The sequence below is a fragment of the Eleutherodactylus coqui genome, chromosome 2 (assembly GCF_035609145.1).
Source record: "Eleutherodactylus coqui strain aEleCoq1 chromosome 2, aEleCoq1.hap1, whole genome shotgun sequence".
Lineage (NCBI taxonomy): Eukaryota > Metazoa > Chordata > Amphibia > Anura > Eleutherodactylidae > Eleutherodactylus > Eleutherodactylus coqui.
In genome coordinates, this window is record NC_089838.1 from 29,448,409 (window position 1) to 29,470,302 (window position 21,894).

General features: G+C 48.2%; 1 protein-coding gene across 2 annotated transcripts; it reads right to left on the reverse strand.

Annotated features, from left to right (window-relative positions):
- Positions 1-6,985: 6,985 nt before the first annotated feature.
- Positions 6,986-9,688, reverse strand: LOC136610440 (protein kinase C delta type-like). Of its 2 annotated transcripts, XR_010790080.1 has the most exons (5): positions 9,577-9,688; positions 9,096-9,239; positions 8,691-8,816; positions 7,401-7,723; positions 6,986-7,046 (listed from the first exon to the last, which is right to left on the reverse strand). XR_010790080.1 is itself a non-coding variant. In XM_066589668.1 (4 exons), exons 2-4 carry the CDS (start codon positions 9,237-9,239, stop codon positions 7,598-7,600), a joined length of 396 nt encoding a protein of 131 aa, XP_066445765.1. In that variant the 5' UTR covers positions 9,577-9,688; the 3' UTR covers positions 7,344-7,597. The 2 variants fall into 2 exon arrangements, 1 of the variants encoding a protein (XP_066445765.1); XM_066589668.1 differs by lacking the exon at positions 6,986-7,046 and having other exon boundaries at positions 7,344-7,723.
- Positions 9,689-21,894: the final 12,206 nt, after the last annotated feature.

A 21,894-nucleotide genomic window follows, 5' to 3' on the forward strand; every position in this document is an offset into this window, starting at 1 on the left:
GCCATCTGTAAAACCTTTCGACCCAGCGAAGCGTCGGCTGACGCGAACGTATGTATTTGATAAAATTTAGAAAAGGTGTGCAGGGATGCCCAGGAAGCCGCCCTACACACTTGTGACACTGAGGCCCCGTGATTGACCGCCCATGAAGCCCCCACCGTTCTAGTGGAATGTGCCTTAACCTGGAACGGCGGTGTCTCACCCTTAGCCCGGTAGGCCTCCACCACTGCCGAACGGATCCAGCGAGCAATTGTCACCTTTGATGCCGCAAGGCCACGTCTCGGACCCTCCGGTATCACAAATAGGGAATCCGAGCGCCGGAAAGACGCGGTCTGGTCCAAATATGTCCTCAGGACACGGACTAGGTCTAAGGTGTGTAGAGCCCGTTCCCTAGGGTGAACCGTCCTTGGACAAAATGATGGAAGTACAATGTCCTCATTAATGTGGAAGGTAGACACCACCTTTGGGAGAAAAGACCGCACCGGTTGCAACACCACCTTATCCTGGTGAAAAAAACGTAAAGGGTGGTTTTGCCGACAGCGCCGCAATCTCCGAAACCCTACGAAGGGAGGTAACCGCCACCAGGAAAGCGACCTTCCAGGACAGCAAGCGCCACAGTACTTCCGCTAATGGTTCAAACGGATGGTCCCAAGGTGGCACCGGAGACCGGAAAGGGGGTGCCGTATGAGCAACTCCCTGTAAAAAGGTGCGCACTGCCGACCTTGAAGCCAAAGGTCGCTGAAACAAAACTGACAAAGCCGAAACCTGTCCCTTAAGGGAGCGGAGGCTCAGGCCCAAGTCCAACCCGTCTTGGAGAAATGACAGGAGACGGGCCAACGAAAAAAGCATCGGGTGTGTCCCTTTCTGTTCGCACCAGCGAAAGAATGTTCTCTACACTCGGTGACATACTTTCAATGACGACGGCTTCCTAGCCCTAATCATTATCTAGATAACCGGGTCTGAGAAGCCTGTGGTCTCAACTGCCACGCTGTCAAACGCAGTGCAGCCAAACTTTGGTGGTAGAGGGGACCCTGAGAGAGTAGATCCTTTCGTAGGGGTAATCGCCAGGGCGCGTCTGCTACCATGTCCATGAGCTCAGCGTTCCACGTTCTTTGCGGCCAATCTGGGCTATGAGAATCATTGGTAGCCCTTCCTTCCTGATCCTCCTGAGCATCCGAGGAAAGAGAGGAATTGGTGCATCCCCAGCCCGTCATGCTGGCGACTGTAGCCAGCACCTGCCACTGCAGGGGCAGGAACGACCTGCCCTGCTGGATGCGTGGCGAGTCCAACCACCACTGGAGTGACAGCTGAACTCCTGGTGGAAACCTTATCTTCCCCTCGAGGGATCGCGCTAACCTGTCCCACCTTGAGAGTATCGCCCACTGCAAGGGGCGGGAGTGGAACAGGGCAAAAGGAATTGCCTCGAAAGACGATACCATCAGTCCCAGAACCTTCATCGCATGGCGGATCGCCACTGGTCGCCGCGATAGAAGGGACCGCACCTGCCTCTGAAGCAGCTGACGTTTTGCTTCCGGGAGGGTCACTCGACCCCGTGCCGCGAACCGGAGGAAGCGCTGGTGCGCCTGACAAATGGGGATATGTAAATATGCATCTTGGATGTCTATCGAGGACAGGAACTCCCCTGCCTCCAAGGATGCGATGACCGCTCGTAGCGACTCCATGCGAAGATGACGGACCGCTACGAACTTGTTCAGCTTTCTTTAGGTCCAGAACCGGACGGACAGAGCAGTCCTTTTTTGGGGTTCTGGACCGAAAGAAACGGTAGTGCGGTTGTGAGTGGAACTCCATCGCATAGCCCCTGGACATGACCTCCTGTACCCAGGTGTCTGTGACCTGAGACGACCAGACCTGGCTGAATTGGAGAAGCCATCCCCCCACCTTGTCCGAAACAGGTGGGGGCAGTCCCTCATGCGGGGGGCTTGCCTTTGGTACCCTTTGTGGGCAGGGGCCCCCGCCAAGAGAAGCTTGGTTTAAAGGAAGGAACCTTCCTTTGTTCCCGCTCCTGTGGACCCTCTCTCTCCACCCTATGAGGACTCGTCCGGCGATAGGAACGAAAACGTCTGTGCTGCGGAGGTGACCATTTTGGACGGTTCTGTGGCAAAAGTGATCTCTTTCCACCCGTAGCCTCTGAGATGAGCTCCTCTAGCTTGGCACCGAAAAGACGAGATCCTACAAAGGGCATACTGATTAACGACCCCTTGGAGGAAGCATCCGCATCCCACGATTTTAACCATAGGGTCCGGCGAGTCGCCACCGATGCCGCGGAGGCTCGGGCCGCCAGCCTGGCTGTATCCATACAGGCCTCACAGAGAAACATGCTTGCTTGTTCAATCTTGTGCGTAATGCCCACCAGATCCTCGGTCGCCGCCCCTTCGAGGATTCCTTACCGTAACCGCTTTGCCCAGTCAGTAACAGCCTTACTGACCCAGGACGAGGCAAACACAGGCCTAAAAGCTGACCCTGCCGCCTCAAAAATGGTCTTTGCCAAGGCCTCGACTCCTCGATCCTTGGGATCCCTGAGGGAGGAGGACTCTGCCATGGGTAGCACGGTATGCTTAGCCAGGCGCGAAATGGGTGGATCCACTAGCAGTGGGACCGACCACTTCTCCACTAAGTCCTGCGGGAAGGGGTATTTCCCATCCAAGTAACCCATCTTGGAAAGATGCTTATTCGGTGCCTTCCATTCCTTAGATAGGACCTTGTCAAAGTCCTCATGAGGAGGAAAGGTTTTTCGGAGAGCGTCTAGGCTGCCTGAAAGAAAACGATATCCCAGATGCCTGTGGTTCCTGTTCAGTGAGCTGAAAAGTGTCACACACCGCAACCACTAAGCTCTCCACTATTGCCGAAAATTTTGGGACCTGATCCTCCTCCACGACAGAGTCTGAGGAGGATTCAGACCATTCCTCGTCCGAACCATCCTCTTCTGCCAACAAGCGCCGCGACCTAGTACCAGAAGAGCGCAAAAGCGACAAGGAGGATGGTGACCGTGAGGGCCGCCGGGAGTCCGAAGGCCTGACCAGTTTTCGTCTACGGCCGCGCCTCACGTGAACCGGAGGTGTCCTGCGCTAATTTTTCCAAAATTGCGCCAGATGCCCAAGAGAGGTCAGACACCCCCAGTGACAAGGAGCGGGCCCACTCCGGCTCGGCCATAGCTGGGGGCTGAACAGGGGGATGGGTGCCCTGCACAGCCGCCTGTTTCGCAGGGGAACAATCTCTACAAAAGGGCTCAGCCTGTCCGCATGCGAACTTTAGGTTACAGCGTGAGCAAGCAAAGTGCGTTACTCTTGCTGTCCCTGGTCCAGCCTCAAGGGCTCTGGTGTTCTGGATTATGATTTTCTCCAGCAGGCTTTGGGGTATTTTGCCGCTTCCGAATTATATCGCGTGCACACATCATCGAACCAGATCAGACACAAATGCTGGTCTAAAACTGGGAGAGTCTCTACAATGTGTAGAGGCTCAGGCTTTTTATTATAACACATGACAACCGCCCTTCAATGGGCGTGCAACAGATTACATCAGTAACATATAAGATTCTCATTTGTCGGATCATATAGAATCCCCCACCTCTCTGCCCACCCTCCCTCACGTCCGCCATAGTATGGACTTTGTCTTCTTTAGCATGCAGACAACCTTAAGCAGTTTCTGTGTATGTGGCAACCCATTGTTTAACTAGCTTGCGTGAGGAGTGGAAAGTGGAAAGGGGCCTAGGTAAACACTCAGTATTAAACACAGATATATACAACACTATGGCCCTTTAACTCTTAGAGGCTGGTTGTGCAACTTGTGTAATTCCTATGTACTTAGCTAACATTAACATCATACATCCATTGTCTAGTAAATACTATGATTAGATTGTGTGTCGATCAAAATCCAGAGCTAAAAGTCATTACAACAGCAAAATACATAAATCGATAGACATTTTATACCAAAATAATCATCATGTCTATCACACTGGGGTTGGACATGGTGCTGGGATTTCACCGGGCAAAGAAAACTGCGAGCTATCCTCTGCTATGCCAACCGCCGGCAGGAGGGATACGCAGCGAAAGAGGGGGGCTAGCCACCAGGCAGAGCTTACCCAGATCCTTGCCGAGGTCCGAAGAGGTCCGGGGAGCCGCTGGGTTGGGAGACTGCAGGTGCTGAATGGCTTTCTTTCCTGGAGCTTGAGCTGTACAGCGTATAAGCTGAGCAGAAAAGGGCAGCAAGGAGTGGAGCAGCAGGGCGGTTTTTAAGTCCTGGCGCGCTGTCCCCAATAGGCAAGCATACTCACCTCCTGCGTCCCTGCTGGAAGAAAAAGCGGCTCCCCAGTTCCAGCAGCCTACGGACCTCTGCACCAAACATGGGGGGGCTCTCGCTAGCGGGCCACATGCAGATATATATGATCCGGATGTGCCACCTTTTCTTCTGAGGCGGGCCGGGCAAGAAGCGTCCTTCCTCTCTGTTTAACCCTGGCCCTTAAAACTAGCCCTAATGGGCACGACCGTCCTCCTACGAGACACTAAGCTAAAAACTAATTAGCCTGCTGTCGGCAGGAGGGATATAGCCAGAGGGCGGAGCTAACTTTTTTGTGCTTAGTGTCGCCTCCTAGTGGCAGAAGCTATATCCCACGGTCCTTGCTGTGTACCCCAATGACACGAGCGAGAAAAAGACTAATTCATAAAACACATGCGTTATGCTGAGGCGTGCCTGTGTGAAGGAGCCTTTATTGTTTCCTTGCTAAATGTAAGGAGCTGCAGAATGCAGCAGCCCGTATTCAGACACTGCCCTCAGTAATGTAGTAGCAGCTCCTTGTTATTATTACTTAGGGTCTATTACACTGAAAGATAATCACTCAAAATCGACAGTTTGAGTGACAGTTTTGAGCAATCATATTTGCATCACTCTAAGTAGCTACTTAGAGGTATACAAAGCAGAGCAACGTCCCGCCGTAACCCTACAAGAATAATACAGCTGTTTTGTATATGCAAACAGCTACATTGCTCTTCGCGCTTTAAGCTGGTGTCCCGCTCAGAACTGCCAGCGGGCTACCAGCTGAGAGAATCTTATCTGCGCCGCTGATAAGAGTTCATCGCTCATTTCTAGAAAACTAGAAATGAGCGATGAACGAACAGCGCACGATGGGCAGGCTTTTAGACGCAACGATTATCGCTCAAAAGATGGATTTTGAGCAAATTTTGAGCGATAAAGGTTGTGTCTAAATGGGCCATTAGACTTCAACCCCCTCCCCCACCAAGACACACAGTTATATTGTGGTGAGATGCCCACACCATTGGCACTGGGAGCAGGCTATAATAGTTGACTGGATTCCCACTGCCATAGCGGGCATTAGAGTTATCTCCAGTCCTAGCCATTTAACCCTGAGGCTTCCACAAATCAAACCCACCCTTGGACATTGAGTCTAAATCTATCACCTAATGTATGAAATAGAACACAACAAGATGTATATTTATCAATATTCATTTATTATTATTGGCACAATAAACAATAAGTCAAGGGCGACGCGTCAGCATTGGCCATGCAAATTGTTACAGTCACAGGCGCCATGTAGTCATAGACTAGATGTACACTATGGAAAAATACATTCCATCAACCAGTCCACATATAATAACAGTCCATATAAAGCACATATTCAGTGTAAATATAGATATATCCACAAAGTATATCAGCATTCCTCCATATAGTCCCGCACCCCACCATGTAGCCCGTCACACCAGCAGGCAGTAAGTGCTTCAGCCAGATGCTCCTCATGTTGAACCATCTTCTTTACGGTCTTCTCCTCGGGTCTTCTCCTCCAGGAATCTTCAAGCCCAGTCAAGTGTCTTCTGAGGAATGAGGTCTTCTTCCATGCAGGGGTCCAGGGTGACTGCTGGCCATCGGGACTTCTGGTCTTCTCTGGATGGTCTTCTAGAGGGCGCACAGCTTGCTCTGATGACACTGTGGAGCTGGTATCTGTGAGAGAAAAAAATCCGGCCTCCTCCTTACCCCTTAATAGCCGGCCATCTCACACCTTCCTTATCGCCCATGACAGCACTGTCATAAGGATGAGGAAATGTAATTACCGGTAAATGTACAGAAGTCATAGGCATGTGATTAGATGGTAAGGTGAAAAATATCCGGCCTCCTCTTCACGCTTCATAGCCGGCCATCACACACCTGGATATTTCCCATCTGCCCAAGACAGCACTAGAAGCTACTGCTATCCTGAGCATGGGGAAAGTAATTTACCGGTAAGATGGAAGTGTTACACATGCCTATGACGTGTAGCGCTGATGTTATAGTACTTACTTACCACCAGCTGCTGGGTGGATCTGCTGGCTTCTCCTCCGATCTTCTCCAGGAATCTTCAGCCCGAGTCAGGTTTCTTCAGAGTAATGGGGGTACTTTCCATATAGGGGTCCATGATAAATGCTGGCCATCAGATCTTCCGGTCCTCTGTGATTGGTCCTCAGGAGGCTCAGATACATGGCTCAGCTTGCTCTGATTACATTGTGGAGCTGGTGTCTGAAAAAAAAAAAAAAATCCGGCCTCCTTCTTACCCCTTAATAGCCGGCCATCTCACACCTTTTTCCTTATCACCCATGACATCACTGTCATAAGGATGAGGAAATGTAATTACCGGTAAATGTACAATAGTCATAGGCATGTGATTAGATGGTAAGGTGAAAAAAATATCCGGCCTCCTCTTCACCCCTTCATAGCCGGCCATCACACACCTGGGTATTTCCCATCTGCCCAAGACAGCACTAGAAGCTACTGCTATCCTGAGCATGGGAAAGTCATTTACCGGTAAGATGGAAGTGTTACACATGCCTATGACGTGTAGCGCAGATGTTATAGTACTTACATACCACCAGCTGATGGGTAGATCTGCTCCAGGAATCTTCAGCCCCAGTCAGGTGTCTTCAGAGTAATGGGGTCTTCTCCATGTAAGGGTCTGTGATAAATGCTGGCCATCAGATCTTCTGGTCCTCTGTGGTTGGTCCAGGTACATGGCTCAGCTTGCTCTGATGACATTGTGGAGCTGGGGTCTGTGAAAAAAAAAAAAAAAAAAAAAAATCCGGCCTCCTCCTTACCCCTTAATAGCCGGCCATCTCACACCTTTTTCCTTATCACCCATGACAGCAATGTCATAAGGATGAGGAAATGGAATTACCGGTAAATGTACAATTGTCATAGACGTGATTAGATGTTAAGGTGAAAAAAACCCGGCCTCCTCTTCATCCCTTCATAGCCGGCCATCACACACCTGTGTATCTTCCCTCTGCCCAAGACAGCACTAGAAGCTACTGCTATCCTGAGCATGGGGAAAGTCATTTACCGGTAAGATGGAAGTGTTACACATGCCTATGACATGTAGCGCTGATGTTATAGCGCTTACTTACCGCCAGCTGCTAGGTGGATCTGCTGGCTTCTCGATGCAGGTGTCCAGGGTGACTGCTGGCCATCGGGTCTTCTCCATACAGTGGTCCAGGGTTACTGCTGTCCATCGGGTCTTCTGGTCTTCTCCAGATGGTCATGTAGAGGCTGAGGTACACGGCTCGCTCGGATGATGTTATTCAGCAGGTGTCTAGCTGATGGTTTACCAGTTGACAAATGAAAACCTTGGGAACCTAGTCTGAGTATCTGATGGTAAGGATACACTGGCCTCTGCTGCTTCAATCTCATCCAGCTTGGCTGCTTGGAATTTGGGATGAGCGTTAGGTGGCTACAAAAGAAAGAAGCAAAAGAATGATATAACATAATGTAAGGAAGACACTATTCATCTTATAACATGATCACCCTCCCATCTCCAGAGCACAGTCACGTTACACAAAATAAGTAAATGAACCCTGATGAAACCCAAGCTTCTGTTTTATTCTGCACTGAGAATGCAAGCATGATAGAAGAATACATTCCATAAATGGTCTAATCTCATTAAGGCTGGAAGAACAAACACCAGAAGCTTTCGCAGGCTCCATATAAACTGGGCCAAGTTCTGTTTTGATGAATTCTTTTGAGTGGAGCCTATACTAAGAGGAGAGATTTTTTTTAGGTTTTATTAAAATATGCGGAAAAGGTCTGAACTACTCACTTACAATTTTGCAAAAATGTAAAATCAGGGCCTACAGTTACATAGAAACACAACATTAAGGCCGTTTTTATTCGGCCGAGAAAATCTTTTGAACGGGGTCATACACATGAGCGATTTTTTTTCCTGCACCGCATTGTGGTGTAGGAAAAAATCTTTGCATGCCCTAACTTTGGGCGTTCCCTTCGTAACACCTTGCATAGCCCATTGTTTTCAACGAGTCCGTCAGAGCATCACACGATGTGCGAGGTGCATGCGAACGTTACCCATTGAAAACAATGGGAAACATTCAGCGATCCTTTTAGCTGTGGCGGAGGATCGCTACTTCCCTGTGGTTCAGGGTGGTTCTAACTCAAAACGCCTTCCATCCACAGGGAAATCGCATGTTGACAAGTGCGATATTGGATTGAGTTTCAGGGTCTGATATCGCACTCGCCTGTGTGAAATTAGCCTCAGTGGATCGAGGGTAGATATAGAATGAAGGAATAATGTCCACCAATACAGCCTTCTACTCCTGACATAACTCATGATGTATAACAGAAGTAGAAGATTGAAAGAGTGGAGTTTATTCAGGATATGGTGACATTTTTGTAGGGTCACTTACCTCAGGGATGTATGGTGGGGCCATCTTCAGTGTTTCCACAGAGTCCCAGTCAATACTCCGGAAGAAGCGATGTTCTCTGATGTCCCCGTGTAGCCCTAGGCGCCGGGCAGGATCCTTCTGGAGGAGCTGAAAATGAGAAATGGATCTAGAATTTAGTAACTGAAGCCTGGGATCTGGGCGCAGTATGGGCAAAAGGGATTATTACCGGACTACTGCTCTCCATATTGTGTCATCTGACGTAATGTGCGATGAATGGCGTCTACTGCTCTCATTTTAGGAGGTCAGTGATTGGGATAAAATGTGTTTGTGTAGAGCTATCATCAGTCCATCTATTACTACAGTGATGGCTAATATTACCTGTGTATAAGCCCTAGTACTAGAGCCTTATAACAGAAACATACTCACCTTTTCAATGATGTCTCTGGCGCTGTATGAAATCCCACAGAGGAGTGTTAGATCGTAGGTACCCACGCCGGTCAGCATGTCCTTTAAGGTGACTCCAAACGAATACCAGTCAACAGCGGTATTGAACTTCTTCCCGGCTTCCATCTGCAATAAAGAAGAGAAGTATTAGAGCGACATCTTGTATGTGACCATACTGATACATCGCTCTCCATATCATATAGTAGTCTACCACTATATTACATCCTCTCCCACAGTCCTCCATGTAAATTATTAGTACAATTTTAAAAAGTAGTGTGAGGGATTAGCGTTTAGGGGCAGTAGCAGCGTGGGCATCCGCGGCCAGAGACCGTGACACCGGGCAACAACGTTCTTTAGTCCAGGCTTTGCCTGGGTTTATTGCAGCAGAAACAAAACCAAAATGGAAATAAACACCTGCTCGTCTGAGCACTCACTATACATATGCTTGTTCCTGACTACTCACTGTCAGAATGTCACATAGCCAGTCCGGTCCTCAGACCTGTGGAGGTCTCACCACACCCTCCTGGGTGTTGAGGTTAGGGGCATCACCCTGCCAACCTCGCCTTTTGGCTCTCTCAGCCCACACGCTGGGCTAGCCGGGCTCCTTGCTCCACAGAGCCCTCTCTCTGGCTCTCAGCCAGACGCCCTCTCTTCCTTGACCTGCAGGCCCAGGCTTTATAAGGCCTGGTACCAGCCACACCTGGTACGTGGGAGTGGCCATCCCACCCTTCGCTTTGACCACTCCAGGAAAAGCCGGCCCGGACTATGCGGCTTGGAGCCACTTACAAACTACAACGTGTCAGTAACATAGCGTTACTGACACAGAAATGCTGGCTTCCTCCACCGAGCCCAGGCCGCTCGGTGGCACGTATCCACCCTCTAGCACTTTGTCAGTCACTGTCTCACAGTAGTAAAGTTCTCTTCTTACCTCCGGGGCAATATAACCTGCTGTACCGGCTATACTTGTGGATGCTCGGCCTCCGTGCATGTTGACAAGGACAAGACCGAAATCTGTGACCTTGATATGGCCGGTATCAGCTATCAAGATGTTCTCAGGTTTGAGGTCTCTGTAAGATAAAAAAATGTGGATATAAAGTCAGTGCTCATCTTATAACAATATGTGGTAAACAGTGATTTACAGTGGAATTAAAACGTTTTTTTTTTTACCATTGGCCCCCCGTTCGGCGCAGGACAACCCCAAAGGATGTGTTGAAAAAAAAAAAATGTTATTACTTACCTGAATCCCTATCTGCGACGTCTTCCTTCTTCTTCCTTCACCAAGATGGCCGCCGGGATCTTCACCCACGATGCACCGCGGGTCTTCTCCCATGGTGCACCGTGGGCTCTGTGCGGTCCATTGCCGATTCCAGCCTCCTGATTGGCTGGAATCGGCACACGTGACGGGGCGGAGCTACGAGGACCAGCTCTCCGGCACGAGCGGCCCCATTCACCAGGAAGAAGACCGCACAGCGCAAGCGCATCTAAAAAAGTAAGAAGACATCAGAATTAGACGGATCCATGGCGACGGGGACGCTAGCAACGGAGCAGATAAGTGAATAACTTCTGTATGGCTCATATTTAATGCACGAAGTACATTACAAAGTGCATTAATATGGCCATACAGAAGTGTATAACCCCACTTGCTGCCGCGAGACAACCCCTTTAAGAGGTTGTCTCATGAAGTGAATCCCTATTGAATGGCAGCTAATCCCCACCACAGGCCCATCTTCTCTAACCACTGGTTATCACCATGAGAAGACAAGTCTAGCCTGATGTTTGGACTTTTGAGGGAAAATCTGGCTTTAGATGACGACCATTTAATGCGGGGCAGGTTGGGTCCTTCTCAGACAGACACCATATGCCTTAACAGGGTGTTTGGGTAAGGGTTGTATTCCTGAGACACGCCTTCAAGAAGAGAGTCATTAGAAAGTCATTACCTGTGGATGACTCCTTTAAGATGAAGGAACTGGATCCCACACACAAGTTCGGCAGCATAAAATTTTGAAAAGGAAAATGAGAGTATTATATCCCAAAAATAAGACAAGGAGTCACAGAAATGTTATTCTTTATTATTCAGCATCTCATATATGTACAATGTAGTAGAGTTTCACCTGGAACTGGTGACATCAAGTCTCCCCTTCTTTTCTAGAAGGTCGAAAAGGTCCCAGCAGCTCATGTACTCCAAGCCAAATAGGATATTCATCTGTAACATAGGACCAATATGGTCACATCACCAAATCACCCCGTGCACATTTACAGGTAACATAGTACTTTAGGCTGAAAAGAGACTTGTGTCCATCTAGTTCAGCCTATTACCCCCAATGTCATCCAGAGGAAGGCAAAAAAAAACCCAGTGAGGTAGAAACGAATTTTCCTCAGTTTAGGAAGAAATGTCCTTTCTTATTCCAAGTCTGGCAATGAGAATAATCGCTGGATCACCGACCCTTCTGGAGTAATCAATGACTATAACATCGACTATAAACTGAAATATACGTAGTTACACTCAAGAAAGGCACCCAGGCCCCTCTTGTACTCTTTTAGTGAGTTCACCATCACCACGTCCTCAGGCAGAGAGTTCCACAGTCTCACTGCTCTTACAGTAAAGAACCCCCTTCTATGTCGGTGTAGAAGCCTTCTTTCCTTTAGGGCTCCAGCACACTTGTGTTTTTTAACAATGCGATATCGCTGGGGTTTTTTATGCGAATGTCAATGGGACTTTCTAATATTAAAAACGCATCGCACAAAAATCGCAAAGCACAAACTTGCGATGCGTTTTCAACATTAGAAAGTCTCATTGACATTCGCATAAAAAAGCAGCGATATAGCAGCGTTAAAAAAATGCAAGTCTGTGGGAGCCCCTAGACATAGAGAGCGCCCCCTTGTTACAATCACAGTCCTGGGTATAAATAGATGATGGGAGAGATTCTCGTATTGACCCCTGATATATTTATACATAGATTTATTACGCAGTATAGACAGGTACAGTTATTAAACTCGCTACTTAAGCAAGTGACAGCAAATTTAGATGATATGTTATTACTCTCCAATCATTAGTGATCTCACTGTTGTAATCCCTGCCAGTTACTAGAATGATTGAAGGGGTCTCACCTGTGGAGCACTATGGCACCTTCTGCATGTTTCCCTGCTTAGCACCGTTCCTGTCCATGCGCTGCGCCATTATAATACTCTGCACCGCTGTTTAACCTTTTTAATTAAAAGCACTAATGTGCAGAGAAAATTCTAATTGGGCATGAGCCCATTTTTCTGTTGATTGTTGGGCATCAGTGTTGGACTTGGGTACCTAGAGCCAACTGGTATAACTGATTTTGAGGGCTCACCCTACAGTGATATGGAAATATGAAATGCTGTGTTTTCGTGCTCATGATGGCCCGTGGCACACTGTGTAAATCATAACTATATTACACATTAAAGCCTGTAATAAACCTGCCCCAGGGTTGGGAATGGCATAAAATAGCCATTGTCCACCCTTCCACTATCCCTCTGGTCTGACACCGCTGACCAATTCCTCTCTGCTGTGATTCCCCGCTGAAACATGAAGCAATGATGTAACATTCATGGCTCACATGACCACTAACAGCCAATCGCTGGCCTCAGCGGTCATGTGACTGATGAATGTGACGTCATTGCTTCTTGTTTCTCTGGGGCACAGAACAAAGGGAACCGGGTTGGCGGCACCAGACCAGAGGCGCAGCGGCAGGCTCAATAATGACTTAGTTTTTTATGCCATTCCCGACTCTGGGACAAGTTTTTTTTGAAAGGTCAGAAAACCTTTTTAATGAGGGGTTCTGTTGTTTGGACCGAGTTTTGTTCCCTAGAAGTACTGAACAACGCTTATAGGGGAGAACGTAAGCCATCAATTCTGACAACGGCATTTAAATGCCCCAATCAATGTTCAGTGACCCCGCACGGCCCCTACGATAAGATCCCAGGGCTGCCATTGCAGATTGCCTATCAAGCCATTATACTGCAGGTGCAATCAAAACATCGCAAGTTCTTGTCTCCTATGGGCACTAAAAAAACTGTAAAAGGTAGTTTAAAAAAGTCTTATTAACTATTAAAAAAAATAAAAGGTAATAAGTTTTTTTAAAAACCCACCTTTTGCCAAATATATAATAAAAGAATCTAAATAATAAAATAAAACATATTTGGTTTCACTGATTCCGTAAAAGTCTGATCTATCAGGGTGGACACCCACTGGCGTTTTTTTCTCTACTTCTGCACAGCTGTGACAAAAGTGCAGAATGATATCTCATTGCTTTCATTGGGATCGGCACTGCTGCCGATCATATTTAAAGCAGTGCTTTCTGGCAAGCCCGCAGTATGATTATCGGAGAAGGGCTTGAAATATAAGCCCTTCCCTGAAAATCATCATTAACTGGTTAAAAAAATAAAAAAATCTTTACTCACCTCTCCGCCGCTCAGCACTTTCAGCAGGCAGGGATTTAAAAATCTCCACCTCCAGAAAGGGCTGTGCTGATTGGCTGAGCGCTCACATTTATTTTCAATTTGCTGAATATGATCTTAGGCGTGGCTTCAGATGGACGTATCTGCACTCGCAAAATATACGTGCGTGATACGCAGAGAATTGAGCCGATTACTTACAATGGGTTCACTCTCATTTACCAAATTTGCATGTGCATTGCGTTCTCCTTGCTGTGGATTTGTGCTGCAGATTTTAGTCCTTGCTATACGAAGGTAAGGCCTCCTGCAGACGAGCGGGACGGAATTGCGCTCGTGAGACCGTGTCGTAATCACGACCATAACCACGCTTCTTTACTGTACTTCTATGCGCTGTCGGGCTCGTTAACATCGGCGCCGGACAGTCTACTCAGTAGGCGGGAAAGCTTAAAGGGGTTGTCCCGCGCCGAAACGAGTTGTTTTTTTTTGCATTGGCCCCCCGTTCAGCGCAGGACAAACCCAATGGTTGTGTTGAAATTTAAAAAAAAAATTTTACTTACCCGAATCCCCTCTCTGCAACTTCTTCCTTCTTTTCCTCCAAGATGGCCGCCGGGATCTTCACCCACGATGCACCGCGGGTCTTCTCCCATGGTGCACCGTGAGCTCTGTGCGGTCCATTGCCGATTCCAGCCTCCTGATTGGCTGGAATCGGCACACGTGATGGGGCGGAGCTACGCGATGACGCGTAGAAGGGGGCGGAGCCAGAACGCCGCTCGTGCCTGGACTGACCAGAAGGGAGAAGACCCTTCTGCGCAAGCATGTCTAATCGGGCAATTAGACACTGAAATTAGACGGCACCATGGAGACGGGGACGCCAGCACAGGGAAGGTGAGTATATAACTTCTGTATGGCTCATATTTCATGCACGATGTATATTACAAAGTGCATGTAATTTGGCCATACAGAAGTGTTTAACTTGTCATCGCGGGACAACCCCTTTAATTAGACCCCGGTGTTATCAGTTAACACTGCAAAACCGTGCTGTTCAGCCTATAGGGCTTCGGGTGCAAAAATGTGCAGAGAAATAGAGCATGTCGCGTATTTTTTGCCTGACAGAAATGCAGGTGCCAAAACGCGCCATGTGGGGGTACCCACTGTAATCAATGGGTTTCAATGGCTGTGACCGAATTTCTGTGTGCAAAATCGCCCGTGTGCGGGGGCCCTTGAAACCTGTGAAAATCTGCACCGAAAACCGTGACAAAATCCACACCATTTGGGTGTAAACTGTTGAGCGCCATTTTGTCTCGTTAGGCTGCAATGAAAATCATGGCCAACAGGACAAAACGAAACCACTGATTTCATTGGCAGTTTTCACTACCAGGATTCTCGCCCGTTAACTTTACGTGGGAGAAAGATAGGGCAGGACCTATTTTCACGCTTTTTTTTTTTTTCAAACTCGCACGAACTAGCACAAAGTTTAAATTGCATAAAAAAAAGAAAAAAAACAGGTGGCAATTTCTTCCTTTTGTCATGTGACCCTAGGACTTTCCTATATGTGCCATATAGAGCAGTGACGCCTGCAGTGTATGACATGTAATACCAGGTAGTCCCAGTCATACCTCGGTCTGGATGGCAAAGGCGGCATGTACAAGGAAGGGCGTTCCGGATGCCAGCTGGAGAACTCGCCTCTCCGCGATGACGTACTTCTCTTTTCCTCGCACGGCCGTCTTGCGGATCATCTTCACGGCAAATGTCTGGAGGGTCAAAGTGTCTTCGGCCTTCATGACGGTTCCATAACTGCCCTGGCCGAGCACCTGATGGAATATTAATCTCTCCTTGATGGAATCTGAGATTGTGCCGGAGCCGGTTGGTCGAACACCGCTGGATCCTAGAGGAGAAATGGAATGTATTACAATAAGGCTGCGTTTACCAGACACTGTTCACACGGAGGGGATATTGCACATTCTTATCCTAAGAAACAACTGCAGGATTTTTAACCCCTTCCCATCCAACTCCATAATGGTATGTCCCAGTCACTATGTATGTAGCATGAGCCATTGTACTGTTGTAATGCAGTAATGGTGCGGGCACAAGAGCTGTACCCCCCCAACCCATCACTTGTGGGGGCTAGCTGTATTATATAGCTTACAACCTGTGCTAGCAGGTGGATTCAGAGATAACTCTGATCCCAGTCATTTAACCTCTTAGATACCTCAGTCAATGCTGATCGTAACATCTAAGTGGTTAACAGACATAGGACCCCTGTCACCATATTGACCTTCCACAATGCAATTGTGGCCAGCAAATGGTTTGCCATGGCACCTAGGGGCCATAAGGGCTATCCTGGGACATAGTTTGTTCAAAAACCTCTTTAGCTTGTGACAGTGAAATCACAGAATTCATGCTCCCCCTTCCACTCTCCCCCGCAGTTACTGTCCCACCGGCCCTCCAGTACCTGCTGAACTTCACTTCCTGACACTGGGTAACATAAGTGGCGCAGTTATTCACCGTCTAAAGGAATTCGGTGATTGGCTGCATCGGTCATGTGGCTTTTTTGTTGGGGATGTGATCGCTGGCTCCCTGCATCAGGAAGTGAAGACTGGAGAGCCGTCAATGCAGCAGCTGCGGGGGATTCTAGGATTTTACTGCCACAGGCTGAAGAAGTTTTTGAACAAATCCATGTCCCCGGGATTGGAGTTGGAATTCATAAACAAAAATCAATACTCGCCTATTCCTCCCCTGTCAGTCTTCTTACCGTATCTTCTCCTCCCTGATCTTCTCCCGGCTCCTCCTGTCTCCCGGGTCATGTCACCTCCAGCCGGCCAGATCCTCTACTTCCTGTGATGTTATGTACATTCGCGGCATTCTACTTCCTGCAGATCATTGTACACTATGTCACTAGAGACGTAGCATTCACTGCCCAGCGGGAAATGCTGAGTACTAAATCAGCATATTGCCGAGGCTGTGCATGCGCAGTGTCTCGCCACGAGGGTTCCCATACTATTGCTGCGAGACACCGCATATGCGCAGTCGCGGCAATAGCCTGGCATAGGATTTGGCATTTTCCGGCAGGCAATGTATGCTATGTCAGAAGGAAGCAGAAGGATCCGGCGGGCTGGAGGTGACGTGACCCGGTAGACTGGAGGAGCCAGGAGAAGATCGGGGAGGAGGAGATGAGGCAAGAAGGCTGACAGGGGAGGAATAGGCGAGTATTGAGGTTTTTTTTATAATGACAGAACCCCTTTATTCATGCAGCATAAATCACACAATACATTTTTTCTGTTGGTCAGTATGATTATGGCGATGCCAAAATTCTTATGATTTTTTTTGGGTTTTTCCACTTTTCCATAATAAAAACCCTTGTTTTGGAAATAATTTTTTTTTACATTGCTGCATTCAAAGTCCTATAACGCTTTAATTTTTGCATGGACGGAGCTCGGTGAGGGCTTGTTTTTAGTGTGACAAGCTGTAGTTTTTATTGCTACCATTTTGGGGTACATATGGCAGTCACCTAATACTACTGGGTCACTAGGGGGTCACCTATTACTACTGGGGCCGCAATAGGGGGTCACCTTTTACTACTGGGGCTGCAAAAGGGGGTCACCTATTACTACTGGGGCTGCAAAAGGGGGTCACCTATTACTACTGGGGCTGCAAAAGGGGGTCACCTATTACTACTGGGGCCGCAAAAGGGGGTCACCTATTACTACTGGGGCCGCAATAGGGGGGTCACCTATTACTACTGGGGCCGCAATAGGGGGTCACCTATTACTACTGGGGCCGCAATAGGGGGTCATATTTTACTACTGGGGCTGCAATAGGGGGTCACCTTTTACTACTGAGGCCCAATAGGGGGTCACCTATTACTGGGGCTGCAATAGGGGGTCACCTATTACTACTGGGGCTGCAATAGGGGGTCACACAGGGTGGATTTACTGTGGAATTTTCAGCAGCTATAGCAGCAAAGTGAAAACCTCATCCATATGATGTGGAAAAAATCTGCACAAAACCCGTGTGGACACTGACGTGGTGTGGGACATAATTCCGCAGCATGTTAATTTTAAATATAATGTATATCAATAGCTCATCCAGCGCTCCAGCATTCCTCTATTTTTTAAACTGTCCTGTCGTTTTTATAATGGTGGAGGTAAAAATAATATTATGATAAGCCCCGCTCCTAACCCCTCCCCTTGACCACACCCTATGTCCCACTTTGGGGCTCCACGAGAAACTTTTGCTTCACAAAGGGCTCCATGGCAGAAAAAGTTTGGGAACCACTGGCATAGGGGAAGTAACACCTGGGGATGTCCTTCTGTGCTTATTCTCCAGTTATCGCTGTTTTACTGTAACGGTTATTCTAAACCACAATATTGAATCTTCTTTAGCCCTTGTATTGTTTTTTGAGTACATCGGGTTCCTCGGGGCTTCTGGGCAGAATACAATCTATAAGCTACTGTCTAGTCAAGCTTCTGAACCAGAGTATTTATTAAACCATTTATTTTGTGGGTAAATTATTGTTTTGTCTCATTTATGGAGCCCAGTTATCTAAAAAATAGAAATAAGATTATAGGAATCAGTTTGGTGAAAGCAGTACTAATAGTGACCCCTATATCAGCCCCAGTACTAATAGTGACCCCCCACCGTGGCCCCAGAAGTAATAGTGACCCCTATATTGGCCCCAGTACTAATAGTGCCCCCCACAGTAGCCTCAGTAGTAATAGTGACCTCTATATTAGCCCCAGTAATAATAGTGCCCCCCACAGTAGCCTTAGCAGTATTAGTGACCCCTATATTAACCCCAGTAGTAATAGTGACCCCCACAGTGGCCTCAGTAGTAATAGTGACCCTTATATCTGCCCCAGTAGTAATAGAAACCCCCTATATCAGCCTCAGTACTAATAGTGACTCCCACAGTGGTCATAGTAGTAATAGTGACCCCTATATCAGCCCCAGTACTAACAGTGACACTCACAGTGGCCCAAGAAGTAATAGTGACCCTTATATTGGCTGCAGTGCTAATAGTGCCCCCCATATTGGCCTCAGTAGTAATAGTGACCCCTATATTAGCCTCAGTAGTAATAGTGAACCTAAATCAGCCCCCAAACTAATAGTGACGCCCACAGTGGCCCCAGAAGTAATATTGACCCCTGTATCGGCCCCAGTAGTAATAGTGACCCCCACAGTGGCCTCAGTAGTAATAGTGACCCCTATATCAGCCCCAGTACTAATACATTACAAGTGCACGCCTCCACCGATGTCAGTCACCTGCTCACGTGACCGGCGTCTCGGGAGCGTGCATGAAAGCCTCCTGGAAGCGCGGTGCACCGTGGAACGCACCCTGGGACATCACAGGTGCCATCTTGGAAGAAGAACTTTATAAGTTATTATTTCTTCAAAACAGTAAGTAGGAAGCGGTTTATAACCGCTTTAAAGGGCTGCTTTATGCCGGGGGGTGACAGGGGAAATGGGCTAATTGAAAATTTTGAGGTTTTGGCTCGGGACAACCCCTTTAAATGTTACGAAAGGTAAGGCAGGGTGAGAAGCTAGCAGAAACCCTACCATTGCTTAACATTAGGCTGCCTGTCTACGGGCGTATTTTCATTGCGTTCCCCGCGGCAATAATCCGGCCCTGGGGAACGCAGTGAAAACTTTACATAGTGTTGCTATGGAAAGGGCTTCACCCCTGTCCACGGGCGGAGAATCATAGCGCTTTTTCTTGCTCGCGTACGGCAATTTACAGAATGTTGCAAATTACCGCGATTCTCCGAGGTCAGCGTATTTGTCAGATAGGCTGACAGTGGAGATCCATCTGCCGGCTCCTGCTCCCGGGTGGCGGCTCCTGCAGCGGATCTCCACTGGACAGGAAGCCTTAGGCCCAGTGCCCACGGCCGTGATGGGTTCCGCAAGCGGAATTCTGCAGCGGAGCCCGTCACGGCGCCCCTCCCAGAGGCCCCATACTTGCTTCCGGATTCACCACATGACGTCCCGCATGATGCTGGCAACGTCATATGACACGCACACAGCATCACATGACGGGGGGCGGGCAAGCATTTTCATGCTATCTTCCGCTGTGCTACAGCAGAAGATAGCGTGACGGACGGCTTCCATTGACTTCAATGGGAGCTGTCCGCGCGTACACCTGCGGCAAATAGAACATGCCGCCGGTGAGTACAGATGCTTTCACGGTGCGGAATTCCACAGTGGAATTCCGCTCTGTGAGCATTGCGCTATTAGGTTCAATAGAACCTAATAACTGCCGGGCAACGCCGCGGACATACGCCCATGGGAATTAGGCCTTCCACGGATGGCACTCATTCCAGAATGTCCTCAGTGATAAGGTTTAACAGACATACTGATGCAGGATAAGAATGAGCCATGAGCGGGAAGCCATTGTGTGCTAACCTTGAAAACAGTGGGAGGACATTGCAATTTCCTGCTGCGGCTGTGACAGCTGTGGCGAAGATGAAGAGAAAGCCCGCAGGGATGCAAAGCTGTTTCCATGTGAAAACTCCTCGCATCCAGGAGTTTTTAGCAGGGTGGCGAGGGCGATATCCGGCCCTTCCCTCTCTCTCCCTGCTCTGAGGATCCCTGAGAAATATTCCCATAGCGCAAAGAGTGGGTGGGGCTAGAAAAAGGGTGCAGAGCTATAGGGCTTCTTATAGGGATTCCCCATAGCAAATAGAGAGGGGACTAAATAGGCAGAAGCCCTGTAACTTCGCCACCCTCTGTATTTATTTAGAGGAGTGACTTGAGTCCACTTTGGGGTTTTCTACTTACAAGTCTGATAGAATGTATAGTAATTAGAGATGAGTGAATATACTCGTTTCGAGTAATTACTCGATCGAGCACCACGATTTTCGAGTACTTCCGTACTCGGGTGAAAAGATTCAGGGGAGGCATGGCGGAGCAGGGTGTAGCAGCGGGGGAACAGGGGGGGAGCCCTCTCTCTCTCCCTCTCCCCCCCCCCCCCCCCACTCCCCACTGCAACCCCCCACTCACCCACCCCGCCCCCCAAATCTTTTCGCCCGAGTACGGAAGTACTCGAAAATCGCGGCGCTCGGGTGAAAAAGGGGCGTGGCCGAGTAGGTTCGCTCATCTCTAATAGTAATGTTGTTTGTGTTTGTTCCCCCAGATGTTATCAACGATTTGGCTCCTACGATCAGCGCATGATGTCAGAGAGTCAGTAGAGCTTGAAGAAGAGAACACCAGCGCCAACCGCAGGACAGAGAGCCAGATGCAACGAAGCAAGAATGACCCACCGCGGTGGTTGCCAGTCTCTCCTCCGCAGCCTCCACAACTTATTACATCCGGAGGCTAAGACAACCTTTATTCATGTGCCTCTGGGCTAAGACTAATGTCACACGGGCGAGCGCGATATCGGGCTGTGAAACTCATCCCGCTATCGCACTGTGGATGCGAGGCGTTCTTCTGACAAAAATACCTTGCATCACTTCAGGGAAGTAGCGATTGTTTTCAATGGGAAGCTTTGCATCAAACTCATGTAGAATGTATTTACCGGCCCCATGGGAAACAACGGGCGAGGCATTCCGATAGGACATGCCGCGATTTTTCTCCACACCGCGATGCAAAGCCAGAAAAAAAAATTTCCATTGAAGTCTATTGGAAACACGTGCGATCCTTTCACATGTGTGAAGATTGCAATTTCACAGAAGTGATGAGATTTTTAATCAAAAACGCATAGCTGTAAAAATCGCACATCAGCAAGTGCGATATCTGACTGAGATATGACTAACTGTCAATCAAACTGCCGTTTGAGTAAATTTTGAGTGATCAGCTTGACATATAAATGCACACAACGATTATCGCTCAATAGATGTCTATATATATAATGTATACTGGTCATATATCCATTATCAGTCCCCTCCATATATCATCTATTACCTCTTCCCAAGTGTTATATATGGTTTGGGGGGCAGGGAAAGGGGGATTTAGAGACTATTTTATCTATACAGAATATGATTGGCTGCTTGGCTGCAGCATGTGATGTCACGGAATGTACTGGCTGTTGGCCCCTCCCCCACTCATTATTACATTATGACATCTCACAGGTTATATAAGGAGCTGCAGCGCCAACATTCCGTTGAGGGTTGTAGTTGACGTTGTGGTAAGTCCACTATATGTACAGCTCCTGTTGTGTCCTTCATCATCCTCTATCTTCTGTCCTCTTCTTCTATCTTCTGTCCTCTTCTTCTATCTTCTGTCTTCTTCAGTTGTCATCACTTCTTTCTCTTCCTTCCTTTTCCAGTAAATCCATGTGTGTTGTAAATGTACAATGTAGCATTATGGGGTGCAATGGAGTGCATTAAGTGTTAGCATGCCATCCAGCGCCAGAACGCTTGAA